The sequence below is a fragment of the Dermacentor variabilis genome, unplaced genomic scaffold (assembly GCF_050947875.1).
Source record: "Dermacentor variabilis isolate Ectoservices unplaced genomic scaffold, ASM5094787v1 scaffold_13, whole genome shotgun sequence".
NCBI lineage: Eukaryota > Metazoa > Arthropoda > Arachnida > Ixodida > Ixodidae > Dermacentor > Dermacentor variabilis.
In genome coordinates this window covers 25,104,789-25,125,046 of record NW_027460291.1, presented here as the reverse complement: position 1 = coordinate 25,125,046, position 20,258 = coordinate 25,104,789, and the positions used below count along the sequence as shown (strand labels likewise).

General features: G+C 48.8%; 1 protein-coding gene and 1 pseudogene across 4 annotated transcripts in view; one reads left to right on the top strand and one right to left on the bottom strand.

The window, feature by feature from the left end:
• LOC142566724 (serine/threonine-protein phosphatase 2A activator-like) overlaps window positions 1–20,258 on the bottom strand; it is a 149,486-nt gene that overhangs the window by 46,657 nt on the left and 82,571 nt on the right. For all 4 annotated transcript variants that reach the window (XM_075677583.1, XM_075677584.1, XM_075677581.1 and 1 more), the window contains one exon: window positions 5,826–5,950. In XM_075677583.1, coding sequence (XP_075533698.1) covers window positions 5,826–5,950 — 125 coding nt within the window. The remainder of the gene's footprint in view (window positions 1–5,825; window positions 5,951–20,258) is intronic.
• LOC142566769 (uncharacterized) lies at window positions 17,549–19,470 on the top strand (annotated as a pseudogene).

Here is a 20,258-nt window from a genome sequence, read left to right as displayed (position 1 = left end):
AAGGCAGGTGGCCATGCAGTTCTGAAGGCACACGTGGCCAATGCGGTGTCATTTGCAACAGTAAGCACATGAATGCTGTAAGAATTGGGAGGTCAATCCCACCGTTCTTAACCAGTTGTCAAGATTGGAGTCGGGCATGAATTAGATGGTGGCTGGCCCATGCCGTCGTCCAACTTATCCACGCTGAGGACGTTGTTGAAGGGAAGGACTGCTTCTCATCGAGAACGAGGAATATGGGTTTACTTACAGTATCTACATAAGGACGTTGCAGTTCATCAGTCTAGCACGACTGCGAGAGAAAGTACCCTGAGCAGCCGCACAACAGCGGTTTATAAACACTCGGTCCTCCCTCGATCCCAAGGTGAGGGAAAATGAGCCGCCTCTTTGCGCGAGGGCTTACACACACTTCTGCAGCGGTTCACAGTCCCCAACCGAGGTCAGACGGTATTCGCAGAACTCGGGGCTGACGTCAGGAACGGTGCGTGGGGAGGGGCCTCGAACTACGTTCCCTCTGGGACTCCCTTGTTCACAGCAGACCGGGTCGGCGGTGGCATGTTCCGTCACAAAGCCTGGTTCATCGAACTCATCTCGGCAATCCCACAACGCAGAGTGGCGGACACGACGTATTGTCCTTGGTACACAGTAGACTTAGTGACGCCGTTTGGCTTTCCAGGAAAAGTCGACACCGCTGTCGCACCTGGCTGGCAAAACTTGAGCCTCAGCGAGCCGTTCTTAACAATGCACAAATATATACAAAACGTACGGCTTTTTTTTTCCCTGTACGGTTTCCGGTGATGAATATGACAACGCGGACTCTGCTGCTTTGTTTCAGTTGGCCGCAAGTGCTGCTTTTGCTCTTTTGTGTCGCACATTTGCAGCGATTTGAGGGTTGTCCAAGTTAACCGTTGTGCAGCCAAATACAGTGGAACCCTGGTTATATATTCCCTGGTTTTGCGACGACCCGGGTTTTACGACAAATCAGCGCAGTCCCAGTGAAGTCCTCATAGAAGCAATGGATTAAAAACCCCAGTTATCCGACGCAATTTTATGCCTGACCCATGTTATACGACGACCTGCATTATACGATGACTCTCGCGAAGCGCAGGACCCTGAATTTTATGCCTGGCCCACGTTATACGACGACCTGCATTATACTATGACCCTCACAAAGCGCGGGACCCTCGTGCAACCCTCGCGAAGCGTGTTCGTTCCTCTCCCCCCCACCAGCAGCCGCCCGCAACGCTTGCTGTGCTGAAATAGCTCCTTTTCTTCTCCACAATCACTTACTCCATCTCTTCGCAGTGGCATCGCCTCTTGTCGCGCTGGGGAAGCATTTCTCTCCTTCCAGTTTCCCAGCAGCAGATCACCGACAAAGTAGCGCGAAGAGGCCTATGTTTATTGCACGTGTTCTTCGTCGTAATCCTAACGACCAGTGTTCAGCGGAGGTTTTGAGTTGTGTGGAGCAACGCGACGCACAATGTCCCTAAAGCGGACAGTTCTGTCGCTCGGCGATAAGCTGAATATTATCGAGTAAACGGAAAAGCGGCATAGAGCCACGAAAGCCAGCATTGCCCGGGACCTTAAGATACCCGAATCTTCAGCATTATTAAGTGCGTCAAGCAAGGGTACCGGAAGCGGTCAGTGCAGTGTCGGCTGGCGGCTATGGAGCACAGCGAGTCGGAAAAAAATATTGCTGTGCTCGACACCATGCATTGTACTGCCAGTTTGTGGAACGCAGTGTCGCGAAGCACAATCACTAACTCGTTAAAGCACTGTGGCTTTAAGTGAGAGACTGGCTCCTCTGCTGGGGACGCAACAACTTCGATGCCGCTTGAGGCTGGTGCAGGCTTCGCTGACAACGATTTTGATGGTTTAAACCTCACCACAACCTTCCTCGAGTGCATGGAGGCCAACGACAACATTGCGATCTGCGGCAAGGTGTTGCTGGATGACGCCATTGAGGAGGCTTTGCCTAGTGCCGACGTCGCTGCGATATCGGACGAGGACAACGGCGACGCCACAGATGCCGTGCCTGTGGCTACCACGTTTGTCTACGGCACATAGACGGCATCCGGAATTTCATCTGTTCACGCGACGCTGCAGAGGACCTCCTTTTGGACATTGCCCAACTTGACGGAAAGCTCTTGGTTCACGGATCAAACAAGGTCCAAAAGAAACTTACCGACTTTTTTTAAAGTTTGCGCCGGCTGGCAGAAATTGCGGTATTCGGCAGTGGAATGCCACAGAGGTTCGTTTGAATAAAGCATGGTTGGTACCTGTACTGCAGCATTAATTCTTATCGCATTTACTTTTTTGGTAATTTGGGTTTCCAAGCCCTGCAGAGTATGTTAGTAGTTTGCATTGAACTTTTCGTAAATCCGTCGCGTGAAATAAGCAGTATTTTTATAGGCACAATTTATGCTCAGATTTTACGACGCCCACATTTTGCAATGCTTTTTCGCGGTCGCGAGAAAGTCGTATAATCGGGGTTCCTCTGTACGTCCAAATTAAAGATTATTTGATGATATTAAATAATGCAAACGCCAGCTGGGACCAAAGGATGATAACGAATTATCCAATTTTCTGAATTGATGAGGGTTGAATTAACACGGTTTTACTAGATGGTGCTTTCAACATGCATACACTCTGATTATAACACACACATCTCGCTATGAAAGAGATGGTGTCTGCAAATATTCCAGTACAGCTCAACCTATGCGAGAATGATAGCATAACAGTGATACTTTGGTGACAGCAATACCCAATCAAAATTAAAGCAATGCATGCATGAAATTATTTCTGTACTAGCCTACACATTCTCACAGCAAGTGCAAAAGAAAAAAACTCAGTGCCCTTTCACTTTGTGAAGAAGGATGACCAGCGAAGCTGTGTATGTAGGCCCCTTAATGGCAAACTGCACCTCCGTCGCGGGTCAGCCCGGCATTGCACTATCTTTGATATCGGCCCATGTATGGGGGGTGCTTAACGACTGCTTCACCTCCGCCGCGGGTCGGCCCAGCATTGCACTATCTCAGGGATCGGCACGCATATGGGGAGTGCTTAACGCCTGCTTCACCTCCGCCGCGGGTCGGGCCGGTATAGCACTATCTTCGGAATCGGCCCACGTATGGGGAGTACTTAACGCCTGCTTCACTTCCGCCATGGGTTGGCCCAGTATTGCACTATCTTCGGGATCAGCCCACATATGGGTAGTGCTTAACGCCTGCTTCACCTCCACCGCGGGTTGGCCCGGTATTGCACTATCTTCAGGATTGGCCCACGTATGGGGAGTGCTTAACGCCTGCTTCACCTCTGCCGTGGGCATTGCACTATCTCTGGGATCGGCCCACGTTTGGGGAGTGCTTAACGCCTGCTTCGCCTCCACCGCGGGTTGGCCCAGCATTGCACTACCATCAGGATCGGCCCACGTATGGGGAGTTTTTTGCTTACGACACGAAAATTTTCTTGGACAATAGAGGTATACAGCTTCGCTGTGAAATAGGCTAGCGGACACTTTCCAGGGTCACACACCAGCTCTTTCCCTGACAGGACAGCCAATACAGTCGAGATCCAAAACAGAGACATTCACGGGAAGATAGAGGCTTGAAGTGATTAACCGTAGTAGAACAAGGAATGTCACAATAAACTAATATTTTGCCAAAGGGATTTGTCTTCGTCAGGGCAGCGACCAGTGCTTTCCTTAGCTGTGAATTTATGTACGCATAGCTCACTCTCCCCCTCTCAAGGGGGAAGCAGGAGGAGAATAAGCCAATACATTCGGCAAGTCAAATTGCTCAAAAAAGATAAGGGAGAAAAGAGAGAGGGGCGGTGTTTAGTTTGTGCAAAAGCAGGGCTGACAAAAGGAAAGCAGTTGCTCCCCTGAAGAAGACAAGTCCCCTTGTAAAAAGTTGGCTGCAGCAACCGGGTCAGTCTACCACTGTTAATCAATACAGTCAAGCTCACTTATAACTATCCCAGTTATAATGAATGCCTCATTATTATGCACAATGATAGCATGGTGGTCATAATTTTCATGCAGTCAATTGTAATGCATCTCAAATAAAACAAACATGTCATAGCTCCTAACTACTTCAGGGCAAATGCAGTAGTACTGCAGATGTGACAACAACTGAGGCAGCTTGGACGAAGGTTACCGCGCATTGCACCAAACATTGTTTTCTCAAGGCTGGATTACTGTGCGGGGCACAAGGGTCTGAAACTGTGATGCTCGGAAGCAATGGCGACTGGCCTGCAGATTTATGGTAGCGCATAATTGAAATGCAGTCAAGTGCTGCTGACGTCGGTCGAGATGACTTCGGTAATGCGGCTGATGAAGCCAACGTCGCAGAGTCGTACACGGATGAGGCAGCATTAGTGAAGAGCAAGGCTTCGCCAGCAATGAATTGGCTGAGGAAAGTGAGCAGAGCTTGGAACCAATACTGCCACCAGCAAGCACGTCACCCACAATTGAGTGCATCGCACCTTTGAAACAGCTCATAAGCAGCAAAGATCTTGGGCGATAAGCACTTGTCTGCTTTGAACAATCTGGAAGCCATGATGATTGGGTGGGCACTGAATAAGCAAAGCAAGCTTACCAATTACTTTGAGAAACAATAAATGTTCGTGGCATTTCACTGGCTCATTCTTACTTGTTGACTTATTACAAACGCTTGGCTATTAAAAGTGAATCCTGCCTGCATGACTGATTTGTTTCAAGTGGGCTAGCCCGTAGTATGCTTCAAGGGCATGCAAGTATTAAGCATTAGCTGGCATGCATTGCACATTATGTAAGCTGTATCTCATTCAAGCTATTGCTTGCATGTGTTCAGGGTTCTCCCAAAGGTGGGCGGTAGGGAAAATGTCGCTCATGGCTTTGGTTCACTGCCTCTGAGTGGTGACACAGCAAATAGAATGACTAATCCCGTAAAACTGTTTACTTCTTTCTATGTTTTCTGCAATCCCAAAGTGTTTCTTTATCATGTAGGGAAATATCAGAAGGCAAAGTTAAGTAGAAGCAGAGAAAATCACACTTTTCTAGTGTGCTGTCGACAAAAATGGGGTAGAAAATCGGGCTTTTGGAGAAGCCATTGCACCGCAGATAGTGCAGCCTTCCGCTGATGCAATGCCGTCATTTTGGTACCGTCATAAAGGGGATATCGTAGCTCCAGACAACCCTGCATATTTTGCCGTACAAAAGTAAACGTAACATAAGCAAGCAAAAAGAGGAAGAACTAGTGGTATGATTCGTTACTGCTGCCACATGCGTACAGGAAGCGGTCCTATTGGCCGACGCAGATTTGGACCACTGGCACGAATTTTGACAATGGCAAGATGTGCATTTCTTTGTCCAGGAAAGGTTTGGCAATTGCGTTAGGCTGCATCGCTGGCTCGCATTTCTTTTGTAAATGCATCCAAAGTGCAGAATTGTTGAATCAAAATGAACATCTTGAAGGGGCAGCGCAAAAAAAACGACGACAGAAGGCAGGAACACACAGGACAGCGCTGTCCTGTGCTGTCCTGTCCTGCGCTGTCCTTTGTGTTCCTGCCTTCTGTCGTCGTTTTTTTTTGCGCTGCCCCTTCAAGATGTTCAACCAGTGCCAACTCGCCCAAATGTCGATCCTTCTTGAATCAAAATGGTGGAATGGTCATATAAAAAAAGAGGGAGGGGGGGGGGGCTTATTTGTGCGTGTAACCTCTCTCCTCCCAAATGAAAGGTGTCCACCCCTCAAAAATTTTCGCAGAGAATCCTGCATGTGCTGCATAAAACATGCATTTTGAAAGTCACACTATCCGACATGGTTGGTGTCAGTGGAAAAAGTACCTACTGACGAGCTGGCCACTGCCCCAGATGAAGGGCAAGAACTGGTAGTCGTCAAGACTCCAGACACCATGGCTTCCAGCAGGCTCCATGCGGTACTGCAGTTGCAGGTGGCGCACCAGCTCCAGGTATCTGCATCAAAGGAGAGAGCACTCCACTTGTGCAAGGACAATTCTTCATTAACTTCTTCTAGTTGGTCCTCATAATTTTGTAACTTACCAGTTTTGAGCTGAGAATGGTATATTGTCACATTGCGGTAGTGATGGTGAAGAACCAAACACGGCGAAAACTGAGTTAAGGATGTCATTCTTTACTGGGTGAACTTGTACCCAGAAACACAAGGAACACTCAACTCACAGTAACAGCGGCGAGCACAGCCGTCAGTCATCAAACCAGTTCTCACGGGTCAAGTGCATCTGCTACATATGTCCCAGCTAACATAAGCCAAGTTGTTCAAAGAGAGAGAGAAAAAATGTACAAAACGGTGCAAGATACAATTTTAAGACCTACAGTGTTCAGGTGTCAACATCTGGTGACCGGACACCGTAGGGTCGTATACAGTTGAACCCGACTATATCGAACCCGTTTACATCGAATTATTCTATATATCGAACAATTTCTGGACACGATATGGTTACAATGAGTATATATCGCAAAAATTACGCTTACATCGAACAAAAATAGCAGCGACACCTGATATATCGAACGTCAAGCGGCGGAAAGTGCCCCCGGAAGTTGGCTTGCCCTCGCGGTGGCGGAGAAAACCCGGCTGCGCGGCTCCATCCAACCGCTCTCCCTATCGTGACCGCGCCCGACCGCGCTGCCTCGGACGAGCCGTTGGCACCCCCCCCCCTGCAAAAAATGATCCTGGCCCGCCCACAGCGCTTGCTCAGACAGCCAATCAGATGCTCTTGTGCCCTCGTCGTGCAAGATGGCGAAAGTGCGACTTCTCTCGCTGTTTTTGTGTGCGCCTTGTAGGCCTTCTCCCACAGTGTTGCCGTGATGAAGCGGCAGAATTTGCCTTTCGTCGTGAAGCTCGCAATCATAAATCGTGTCCAACGCGGTGAGAAGTCGGATGTCCCCGCAGAGCACAAGATTCCGAGGAGCACTCTCGGCACGATCTTGAAGAATACGGGGGAGATTAGGGCTAAAGCGTCCAAACTCGCGACCCGGTGCCCGTGGCGCCCGACCCGTACGCACGGCCGTGTACGAGTGGTTAATCTGAAATTGCTTCAGCCGTGCTGACGTCCGCGTGCTCGGTGATGACCGTAAATTCTGATGAATGCGACGAAGCCGTTGCCAGTGTTGCCGAAGTTTGGAGCGAACTGTCAGAATTTCCGGAAGCTGTTGACGAATCAACGGTGGATGAGTTTGTGAGCGCAAATGATGTGTCGCGACCACGGGAGAGCCCGAAAACGAAGACTACATTGCCAACATCGTACCGAGCACAAGTGAAAGTGGGCACAATGAGGAAAGCAACGACGGTCCTTGGCCCACATCCTCCGAAAGTGATTGGTGCGCTCGCACTAGTCCGGTGCTTCTGCGAGAATGCGGAAAGTTGCGGCCTCAGCTGCTCCGACTCCTTAATGTGGAAAAGTGCGTGCGTCGCAGGGCGAAATTGCCAAAGCAGAAGAAAATGCAGGACTATTTCGTGCGAAACTAAGCTAGTTTAATCAATAAAGTGATTTTATAAATGGTATGTGCTTTTATGACGTCAAATTATTTAGCAGGCTTATATCGAATTATGCTCTATATCGAACTGATAGGCGTTTTTTTGCGAGTTCGATATAGCCGGGTTCGACTGATCGTATCTTGCATTGCGATTTTTTATCCTTCTCTCTTTATGTATACACATACCACAGTACACATTCCAGAGTAATGGCTGGTGCTCGCCAGTGCTGGGCAGCATCGAAGGTACATGTATCTTAGATACTATCCTCAGATACTCTTTGGGTATCTTGTATCTGTATCATGATATGTCTGGCAAGGCATGCATCAGTATCTGTATATCTGCTACATGAAAAAATGTATAGTGTATCTTAAGATACAAAATACTGCTAATGCAACATTACTGGTGAAAACGTTGGATGAACTCTGCTTCTCCAGCTGATACTGCTGCCACTAAGCCACCTGAATAAAACTAAAGGCAGCGACATCCTTTTATCTTTCCGCCAGAGCCTTCCAGCGAGGGCAGGCGATGAGGTCCGCGCGTTGCTATTGGTGGAGCAGAATCACGTGGTGGCGCTCGCCCCGTCTCGACAAAAACAAGCGCATGAATGTCTGTGTGCAGCCGACCTTTTGTTTTCTTGATATTTTTTGTTTTTAGTTGCGTCAGTGCCATGACACTTGCTCGTAACCACCGTACTGTGCTGCGTACGACAATTCATGCCGCGTCTTTCAAGTAGATTCTGAAGCTGCTATAGTGTCATTAACAAAGTTTCTCTTATGTAGTGCTTTTTTACGAAGTCTGAAGAATGCAATAATGGGGTTGCCTTACATCCAGTGGCTTTCACACATCAGCGATTTGAAGGATCTCATGGATGGAAGTTTGCATGTTGTGAACCAAAGTGTGAAAGACACTGCTTCTGGGAGACTTGTGCATAAGGTGGCTATTTGGAGCAAGAAAGACAAAAATTTTTATATACTAACAGACATTTCATTCAAATGAAACAAGGTTTGTCAAGTTAAGAAATGTCAAAGCAAACATTTTTGTGCATATGCGTTTGCTGCTACATTACATAGATCTAGAATAAAAAATTTGTGAATGTATCTAAGTATCTTAAGATACAAATGGAAAGTATCATATAGGATACAATAATTGGGGTAGTATCTTGTATCTGTATCTCAAATACTTGTTGCCAGAGTATCTTGTATCGTATCATGATACAATTGCAAAGTATCTTTGCCGAGCCCTGGTGCTCGCATACATTAAAAAATGTGCAACACTGTTAGCGTTATGTGTGCAATCTGATTACACAGCACTTCTTTGCTATAGCATCGGCGACATCATTAAAAGCATTTCAGATACACTAGGTGCAGCTTGCACAGATGATTTGATAACAGTGATAATCCAATGCAAAACAGTCATGGGTAATGAATAAAGCCTTTATTTTAAGGAAGGGGACGGCTCTAGGCCGCTGATGGGGATTAGGAGGGAAGGGAATGTGGGTACCCAGACTGTTGGCTGAAACACTTCATCTCAGTCTGGGATCTTCCGCTTTATGCAGGCTCAGGTGCATGTTCAGTTCCGCCGCTCTCACATGGGCTGATCGACCCCCTCTACACTGCTCGAAACAGGCCACTTTGTCTGCCATATGTCGCAATGGCTTTCTGTGCTTCAGGGTTAGTTTGCATTGTAATTCCTAGTGTTCTAATGTCTACCACGGGAGAGAATCCCGTGGTAGACTGAGTGGGGCTATTGTAAGCATACGTAACAACGGGAAGGATGCGGTCCCAGTTGCTGCGGTCAGCGGAAATGTACATGGCGAGCATGTCGCCAAGAGTACGATTAAAGCATTCAGTCATACCATTGGTTTGCGCTTGTAGTTCTATGGACAATGTTGCATTCGCGAAGGAGGGCTTCAACTGGGGGAAGAGGAATGAACAACCACAGTCACTCAGTAGCTTAAGGCGCACCGTGTCGAAGAAAAAGGTTGCGAAGGATGACCAAGCCGACTTCACGTGCTGTGGCCGCCAGAAGCGCTGAAGTTTCGGCATAGCACGTGAGGTGGTTCACGGCAACAATAACCCAGTGGTTGGCATCTGGGGTGTGCGGTAGAGGACTGTACAAATTAATGCCGATACGGTTGGAAGGCTAGGAGGGACAAGGCAGTGGTTGGAGCAGCCCTGTTACCTTGTGAGGTGGACTCTTGCGGCATTGGCACTTGGAGCATGAGTCGACGTACATTCCTTGTCAGTAGTGTTGAAGCCGTAGGCGTGCATACGTCTTTAGTACACTGGCATGGGCGCATTGCGGATCCCCATCAAAAGAGGCACAGATGTCTGAACGTAGATGGCAAGGAATCACTAGCAACCATTTATGGCCATCATAGGTAGTTACGGCACTACAGGAGCCCTTCACGAATGGCAAAGTGGCGAGCAGTACACCGAAGTGAGCCGTTGGTGGTGCGTGGTGGCGGTTGAGATAAATACTCTAGAAGAGAGGCTATCCAAGGATCCCGGTGTTGCTCTGCTGCCATGTCAGCGAATGTAAGAGAAAGAATCGTAGCTGGACAGAGACGGAGCACCATACCGTATTTACACGATTGTAAGTCGACCCCTTTTTTAAAATTTGAAAGTCTGAAGTTGGGGGGTCGACTTACAATCGAAACCAAAACATGGCCCCGCCAAAAAAAGCCATACCAACGAGAGCTACAACGTAGTTACAATTTTATGTTTGCTCTATGGCCCTATCCGTATCTTTTCGCTATCCCGCGTGTTTGTTCGCTTTTCGGAAGGGTTTTTCAACATTTTTGAGAGTCTTACAGTGCATGCAACACTCATGGGGGGGTGTCGATAGTTGATAAAAGCGCCGCTGTTCCCATTTGCGGCGGCACCCTCAGAACGGCGGCGCTTGCGGGGAGTATCGGTAGTTCATGGAAGAGCAGACACCGCTCGCGGGTTTCTCTTTCTCTGTTTAAAGGCATTGGTATTGGTTTGACTAACTTCTTGACGCGCTCCACTTCGGCTACGTGCTACTTCTACGCTTCCCCAGTCGTCATGAGTGCTGCAGGCCCACTAATCTTTCGGCACTCGTTCAAAGCAGCGTTCAAGAGGGCTGCCACCCTTTACGCCGAAGAAACAAATCACTGCGCAGCGGGCCGCAATTTCGATGTTTCTAAACGGGTGGTGCGAGAGTGGCGACTGCAGCGAAGCGAAATTTTCACCTGTGTGACGGCAAGTGAGAAATTTCCCACGTGCCGAAGTATGGACGCTTTCCGGAGCTGTAGGCTAAGCTTGCGGCGTACGTCGCTGAAATGCGTGATCAGTCCCTGCCAGTGAAGTGCGACGTGATCATGAAATAAGCCCGGACCTCCGCCTTAATTTTAAGGTTCTGCTCCGCCATGAGTACAACGAGTGGCTGGCGGCAGAAGACTGCGAAATTACGCCAACCGGACCTGTCAAAAGAGCCTCCCTGACGGCTGCGTGTGGTTGGGTGCATTTGGCGTGGGCTGCTGTTCTGCAAGATGTCCGGTGCGGTCGTTTGCCAAATTTGAAATTTCGCTGGACCACGACGCGCTGTGGGACTGCAGCAACGATGACGATGGCAGCACTAGTGAAGACGAGTAGTCCAATGACTATGTCAGCTACTATTAAATTTTCGTTATCGAATGCGCCCTCGTTTTTTTTTTTTTTTTTTTCCGGTCAAGCGATATGGGGGGGTCGACTTACATTCGAGTCGACTTACAATCGTGTAAATACGGTACTCATCGGGTAGTGGCAAGTGCGAAATAGCGTCGCCATCCGAACGCTTACGGCCTGACCGATAGACAACAAGGATGTCATAGTCCTGTAGACGAAGCATCCAACGAGCTCGGCGACCAGATGGGTCTTTTAATGACGACAACCAGCACAGGGCGTGGTGATCAGTCTTGACGTTGAATGGATGGCACTTCTGTGTCGGCCTCGGTGTCAAAGTGACCAAGGATCGGTGGTGTCTGTAGACGTCGCTAAAGGTCGTGGAAGGCGTCGGATTGTGCCGGGCCCCAAACAAATGTGGCAACGTTCTTGGCGAGTCGTTGCAAAGGTTCGGCAATTTCACAAAAATTGGGCACAAAACGGCGGTAATACGCACAAAGCCATAAAAATCGGCAGACATTGTGCTTTGTCTTCGGTATCAGGAACAGAGCAACTGCCAGGGCTTTGTCAGGGTCAGGGCGCACACCGGTGCTGCTGACAATATGACCTAGAAATTTAAGCTCCTCGTAGCCAAAGTGACATTTTTAGGGCTTCAGAGACAGGTCGGCGGTGCGGGTGGCTTGAAGAACTGCCTCAAGCCACTGGACATGTTGTTCAAACGTGGTGGGAAAAACAACTACATCGTCTAAGTAGACTAAACACGAGTGCCACTTGAGGTCTGATAAAACTGTGTCCATCATGCATTAAAATGTGGCCGGAGCAGAACATAATCCAAAAGGGAGGAACTTAAACTCATAGAGACTGTCAGGTGTTATAAACACCATTTTTTCCCGGTCCCGTTCGTCAACTTCAATCTGCCAGTACCCACTACGCTGATCCATTGAAGAAAAGTAACGGTCATGTCGCAGGCAATCCAAAGAGTCGTCAATCCGAGGAAGTGGGTAAACGTCTTTTTTCGTGATCTTGTTCAGTTTGTGATAATCGACACAGAATCGTAGTGAACCGTCTTTCTTCTTAACTAATAAAACAGGTGAAGCCCAAGGACTTGTTGATGGTTGAATGACATCATTGTCTAGCATTTGTTTAACTTGATGCGAATAGCATCCTGTTCTCTCTGTGATACGTGATAAGCGTGTTGGCAAACAGGTTGGACGGTTAGTTCAGTGATGATTCTGTGTTTGGTTAAAGGAGTCTGTTTGACCTTCGTCGTGGTGGTGAAACAGTCGCTAAATAACAATAGCAGAGTGAGGAGCCTCTCCTTTTCGGGTTGGTCTAGCTGTGGGTTGACGTTGATGCGACTGGTCAAGTCCACATCACTGGGATCCGGAATCGAGATTGTCGTTACCAAAGCACAGGCGTTGGACTCGGCCACCGTTTCAAAGTACGCCATGGTGGTATGCCTCGCAAAGTGCTTGTATTCGCCACTGAAATCGGTAACTAGGATCGTGGTTTGCCTATTTTGGAGCTCTACGAGACCTCGTGTGACGCCGACTTCTCGATCCAGCAAGATGGTGAGGTTACCTTCGGCGATGCCTATTCCTAGTTTGTCTTGGGGGCATTCAACGAGGACGAAGATGCTACTTCGAGGCGGTAGGTCACGCAGTCATCGACCACGTGTAAAGCCACGCAGTGATGTTCATCCTCCACATTCGAATTCAAAGAAACATAGTTAGAGAAAGTCACGAACAAGTCACGCAGGTTAATGATCACCCCATATTCCTGGAGAAAATCCATGCCCAGTATAACCAGCTGAGAACACTTGGGCAGCACAAGGAAAGACGCTATGAAAGTCGAAGCAGAAATTGCAAGTCTGGCAGTGCATCGTCCAATGGGTGACACAAGGTGTCCTCCTGCCGTAATCAGATGTGGGCCGTCCCATGCTGTTATCACCTTGCGTAACCAAGTGGCCAGTGAGGCACTCATAACCAAGTAATCAGCTCCCGTATCGACAAGTGCAGTTACCAAATAACCGTTGATGGAAGCAGTAATAGCAGCAGAAGTTTTTTTGGCAGTTTCGAATGAAGGCATCAGTGGTACGCCGGCGGAGAATATTTGATGGTTCGCATGACAGCGGCCTCACCCCCGGAAGTCGCCATTTTCAGTTCCCCGGCGCGGGCTTCCACTGTCTACTCCAACAGAATCCAAGGCGGGTCGAGCGCGGTTTGGTGACGCGTACCAACGAGGTGATGGCGACTGTGACTGCCTTCGCTGCGGGGCAGGAGGAAGCCGGTTACTTTCTAAGTATTCCTCGATTTCGTGCGGGCGTTCGCCATAGCGCAGGCAACGGGCGTTCAGATGGTATCCCCGCAGACCAATCTGTCGGTACTGGCAGTCGCGATACATGCGACCAGCCTCCCCACAGTAGTAGCACAATGGACTGTTGTTGGGAGTGCGCCATACTGTAGACTTACGTGGACCCCAGATGAAAGGCTGCTTGCAGATTCGTGTGGTAGATTGGACTTGAGAAACGTCGAGGAATCCCAGCAGGCGGCTGCGAGAAACGGACCCTCAAAGGCGCGCAAACCCGAAGAGCATCCGCATATGAGAACGTGGGGGGTTCGGTATGTGTTGGTGGCGAGGGATGAACCACTTTGCCGATTTCCTCCCAAATGACGTCCGTAAGAGCCACGGCACTCGGAGGTGCCGGAGCCAATGCATAAGACTTCTGCAGTTCTTCTTGAACAATTTGCCATATTAGTTTGGTAAGGGACTCCCTGTCATCGTTTGCAGGTATGAGAGAGCATGCAGCAGTCATGGTGGTCTGGCGTTCATACTGCGAGAGCAGCTGCCGAAGCATGCGTTCCATGACTGTTGCCTCACGAACGAACTGAGACACTGTTGTAGGAGGATTGCGCACGAGACCGGCGAGAAGCTGTTCTTTTACGCCTTGCATCAACAGACGCACCTTCTTTTCTTCTGGCATTAGTGGGTCGGCCCGATGGAACAATCGCGTCGTGTCTTCGATGAACATGGCGATGTTTTCGTTTGGCATTTGGAACCTCGAAGACAGTGCCTGTTCGGCTCTTTTTTCCTTTCGGGGGTGCTGGAGGCGTCGCAAAGCAGTCGGTAAAACTCCTGCCAGCTGGTAAGTGAGGCTTCGTAATTCTCGTACCATACTCTTGCCATGTCTAAAAGGGAAAAGTAGATGTTCTTCAACTTACGCCGATCATCCCAGGCGTTAAAAGCGGCGACCCAGTCTAAATGGTCCAACCAGTCTTTAACATCCTCAAAGGCGTCGCCGTGGAATGAGTAAGGCACGCAAGGCGTGTTGACAATGCATGGTACAGCAGCATTTGGGATCCCCTTGGTTTGGCTTGCGGTTGTTGTTGACATCTTCCTCACGGAGCTTGCCAGGGGACTGTAATGCGGGGGAAGAGCTTGGAGGCGATGGCTGCTTCGATGGCTTTCTGCCGTCCCCGAGGTACTGGTTCAGGTCTCGTAGGCATATGGTGGATGCGTACCCAGCACCTCCACCAGTTTGTCGCGAGAGGAAAAGGCAAGCAGTCAGTTCCAAGCGAACAGCCGTTTACTGTTCGTTTCTGCAGCAGTTACCACGCACACGTTTTCCTCCTCAGCTTCTAGCGTAACTAGCGCGTGCCAATTATACATAAGGTCAAAATTTGCGTGATTGCCCAAATGATTGCAAGACATTCTTTTTCAGTGACCAAATAGTTTGTTTCGGCTTTGGTGAGAGTGTGCCTGGCGTAAGGACAACATACTCTTCGAAGCCAGACTTACACTGGGCAAGAATAGCGCCATGGCCTACTCCACTAGTGTTCGTGTGGATTTCTGTAGGAGTGTCTGGGTCAAAGTGACATAGAATAGGTGGGGATATCGGAAGATGGCATAATGTGGTGAACATGTCTTCGCAAGCGGTAGACCATGCCGAAATGACTTGGCTGTTGACAAGCAGCTGCGTTAAGGGGGTGATTACAGACGCAAAATTACGCACGAATCGGCGAAAGCGCGAACACAGGCCTATAAAGCTATGGAGTTCTTTCAGCGTAGACGGCCTGGGGAACTCGGCGACGGCATGAAGCTTTGCAGGGTCGGGAAGGACACCGTCCTTCTGACAACATCGCCTAAGATGGTAAGCCGGTGGGCGGCAAAGTGGCACTTTTTCAAATTAAGCTGCAGTCCAGTGTCTGAAAAGCAAGTCAGGATGCTTGCGAGGTGGGTCAGATGGGAGCCAAATTCCTTCGAAAAGACTACTACATCGTCCAGGTAGCAAAGACATATGTGCCATTTGAGGCCTCCAAGAATATTGTCCATGAGGCGTTCGAAGGTGGCAGGCACATCACAAAGGCTGAATGGTATCACATTAAACTCATATAGACCATCTGGGGTTACAAACACAGTCTTGGGATGGTCAGTTTCATTCATAGAGACCTGCCAGTACCCAGATCGAAGGTCCAAAGAGGAAAATAACTCTGCTCCTTGCAAGCAGTCGAGAGCGTCGATTCTGGGCAGCAGATAAACATCTTTTCATGTGATCTTGTTTAGGCACCTATAATCAACACAAAACCTGATGCCACTGTCCTTTTTCTTCACCAGCACAACTGGGGAGGCCCAAGGGCTGTGTTAAGGCTGAATAATGCCCCAATGAAGTACATTGTTGACTTGTTCGTCAATGACACGGTGTTCAGCATGAGAAACTTGGTATGGACGCTGGCATAGGAGTGCATGGGTGTCAGTGTCAATGTGGTGAAAGATGGCAGATGTGCGGCCCAAGGAATACTGCTTATGATCGAACAACATTCAAAAGCAGTTGAGGAGCCCCAAGAGTTGGGTACGCTGGGCAGGCGGGAGTTTGGAATCAATTGACGGAAGGAAGGCTACTAAGGAGGAAAAATCGGCGATGGTAACAGGAGTAATGCTGTCGACGAGAACACTTAACGTGTCATCAGGAAATTGAGTAAAGTAGCCTCGACTTTCTTTGCCCGCACTAGTATGGAAGTCATGACGACAGAAATGTGCAACATGGCCAGGTAGACAACCGAAGTAGCAGACAGGCCTGTTGTCCGGGGTGCGCCAAGGATTATGGGACGGCGATGTGGGACAGTGAAAAGGTGGCGGGTTCAGGCAGACAGGCACATGCTAGTCAACCAGGATCCGTGCCAAGTAGCATTGCTGGTGACTGCCTGCCTGCGACTTCAGCATAGGTCAGAGGTGCGGAAACAGGCAGATGCTGGTAGGAGGTTGGCAGAGCCTCAGAAATTTGCTCCTCTATAGCTTGCATGGCATGGAGTCCAGGACACAGGGAACAAGGGACAATTGTCGTGCCACTTCTTCTTGGATAAACTGCTGTATTTGCTGCATTAACATCGTGATTTCAGTAGAAATGGCGCTTACAGTTAATGCTGACATGTTGGCTGTGTCAGAGCTCGAGAGGCGCGTAGAAATGCGCTGGTTCTGCAACTTGTAGCTCTGGCAGTAGTGAATGACATCTATGACAGTATGGGGATTTTTGGCAATGAGCATTTGAAAGGTGTCGTCCTCGATCCCCTTCAAGATGTGTCTGATTTTATCAGCGTCGGACATAGCAGGGTTGAGGCGACAACAAAGGTCAACAATATTTTCAATGTAGGACATGAAGTTTTCACCGGAGTGCTGGGCGCGACCGCTTAAGTGCTATTCTGAGCGGAGCTTTCGAACAGCGGGTCGGACAAACATTTCCACAAAGCTCGTCTTAAGAGGGGACGTGGCATTTGAAAACCGAAAAATCGCAAAAAAGTCGATTTTTGGAAAACTACATATTCGGGCAGGATGCCTTATAAACTACCATTTCTGTAAATATCAACGTCTAATTCATCGCAAAACTATTTCACATAAAGTTTATAACGAGCTGCAGCAGCTGTCAAGCGGCAAGTGAGCGCTCAAAATACCCCACCCCTACTTGACGCCATTTCTCCACCGCTCCCCCAAGCGCCGCCATTTTGTTTTGTTTCGTTCATGCATTCTTGTGCTTTTTTTTTCTCCGCCGCCCATGACGGCGGCAGCATGGCAGAGGCATAAACTGCTCATGATTGGAGGGCTCGTGAGAGGTTTCAAGTATCCCGCGGCGCTCCTCAAGGACGCAGGGGAGCCCGCTACTCCCATTGGCTGCTGCATGCAATGATGTAGTGGTCTCCTGTATAATGTGCCCGGCAGTCGTCTGCTTCGGCTCCTCCATCGCCGGCGCCCTTTGTGTGTTCCACTTGCCATCGTCTATCTTTGCAGCCGTTCGCATATTCTCCAAGTTTCTACCCTCTTTACGAGACTGTTGTTACGTTTAGCCTGCCGATTGTTGTGAGGTCAGCTACGATGCGCCCAAAGAAACTCAAGACGCTACACGCATTCGGTGCAAGGAAGCGTTCTATGAAGCACGCCCACATGGCGAACCTCGCCACTCGCTCGCGCACTGACGATGATCCCGCTGATGGTTCCTGTAGGGCAGCTTCTGTTTCATCTACGCAAGAGCGTGGTTGCGGCGACGCTTCTAGCAATGCGACTCCTGCTCCACCGGCACAAGACTTTGTCGTGACAAGTGCCCCTGGTGTCTTATGTTCATCGACAGCGGCTTCCACATCCTCTCTTTCATCTGCCTTGGACAGTGCGATCGCATCGTCCACTGTGCACTTGAAAACCAGTTTCCTGACATGTGAGGAGAAAGAGGCGGCAGATAAAAAACGCACTGCTGTGCAACGATGACTTGGCGCAATGTCAGTGACGGAGCGAAAATTTAAAGCAATGGAGTGCGATCCTGAAGCTGCCCCCGCTACAAGTGAAGGCAAAAAATTTCTCCTTGTGCAAATGGATGCCCTAGGTGACCTGCTATCCGGGCCCCCATGCCAGCGGTGCTTCGCGACTGGGATCAAGGTTCAAGGAGGCACCCAACTTGGACTTGCAACAAAGCTTGAGCTGCTATGTTTACATTGTGGAGTAGTTGCAAGCTTGTGGAGTTCTGCTCGTCAGGATGACTCAAGGGCTTCTGACGTGAGTATAAGAGCAATTGTGGCAACAAAACAGATAGGGAAGGGACAAACAGCCCTCAATGACTTTTAGGCAGCAATGAACGTGTCCCATCATGGCCTGCATCAGAAGACTTTTCAGAAGCACTTGAAGAAATTCAGGTAATGCAGACACAGTGCATAGACGAGTTCTATGCAGAATTTGCTTCTGCTGTGAAAACCACCTACAAGGAAATGGTTCCATATTTCAGCAGGGATATCCCAGTAAACTTTGATGGAACATGGCACAAGCGCGGCCAAATGTCCCATATTGGAGTTGGTGCAATAATTGAATATCATACGGGCCTCATCTTGGACGCTATTGTTTTATCGAGCCAGTGCCTTGGTTGCCAAGTAGGACCGAAGCCTCGAGACCCAGGCTACGCAAGCTGGAAGGAGGATCATGTGTGCCAGAAAAACACTGACTCTAAGTCTGGGAGGATGGAGGTTGAGGCAGCTGTCATCCTTTTCTCACGTTCAGTGCCAAAGCACAACCTTCATTACACAACGCTCGTGTCTGACGGAAATAGTGCCACCTTCTCTGCCCTTGTGAAAGAAAATGTTTATGGACCGGTCCCCATTCCGAAAGAGGAATGCCTGAACCACGCCCAGAAGAGGATGGGAACAGCACTGCACAACCTTGTGCAGAAAAGTGACAAGGCTTTAGGAGGTAAGGGCAGGCTGACAAAGGCCCTCATCGACAAGTTGACCAACTATTATGGCTTGGCCTTACGGAACAATTCCAACGATGTGGCTGCAATGCAGCGTGCAGTGATGGCATCGTACTACCACGTGACATCGACGGATGAGGATCCTCACCACGACTTGTGCCCTGAGGGTGCAGACTCGTGGTGTCGTCACAACGCCAGCAAGAGTGACGGTATGCCACCTCCGAAGCATCTGTAAAATCTTCCAGGCTATGTTGCAGAAGCAATGCTACCTGTTTATGAGCGGCTCTCACAGGCTTCTCTTCTGAAACGCTGCCTGGGAGCAGAGATGCAGGATGCATCAATCATTTCACTCCGTGCTATGGTCCCTCATGCCCAAAGAGCAGCATGCGTCGCTGATTGCTGTGGAGACAGCACTGCATGAGGCAGTTTTAAGATACTATAATGCTGGCTGCCACAGGGCCACCCAAGCGCTATGTTCATCAGTAGGGTTAACACCTGGCCATTCAACGAGCAGCCGAGAAAGATTCTCTGCACTTGAAAAAGCAACAAGAAGCGATCGCAAGAGAAGGTGGAAAGGCGGCAAAAGAAGAGAGTGCCTAAGGACATCTCCAGTTACGCTGCAGGGTCATTTTAGATTAATATATGCGCTCAGAACATTCAAAGCTCATTTTCTCAAGATGACTTTTTTGGCTGGTGAGGCTGTTTGTTCCAGCCATATCTCTCTGTAACTGATCATCAGATTTCCAGAAGTTTTTGTTTTTATTGTGTATCTGAATAAATTTCTGAGGGCAAGACAAGCCCATTTTTTATATATATATTGCGTCTGTGATTTGTGACATTTCATCAAAATTTGATTGATCAAATCTTAATCACTAACAGTAAATTTGGTGGTCTGCTAAAATTTTTCAGCAAGGAAATTTTAAAAAATGGCTCTGTCTTGCCCTGAGGTATCCACCTGGGAATCATCATAGTGAATTTCACAGTTGCAGCACCTTTTGAAAATTCTCCGGGTCTGCATCATTCTGACATCAAAACGGTAAGTTGGGCCAGTTGGTTGGGATTCATAGTCAGGTTTGTTGCAGTGCAACACAAGGCAAGGACAAAAGAAGGTATAAAACGACACAGCGCCGTGTCGTTATTTTATACCTTCTTTTGTCCTTGTCTTCTGTTGCGCTGTAATGAACCTTACCATTCTGACATATTGCTGTAACTTGAGAACCAGTGAACATAACTGCATGAAATATTGTAGTTCTACTAATGATTTTGCTACGAGTCTATCCTGAAAATTTCGTTAGGATATCTTAAAGAGCCCCTCTCCAGGTCTGGCCATTTTGAGCTGACAAGCGCAGAGAATACATTGCGCGAAAACGATCGTGTCTGCAAAGTATTACATCGCTACACACCACGGAAAGATCTGAAATT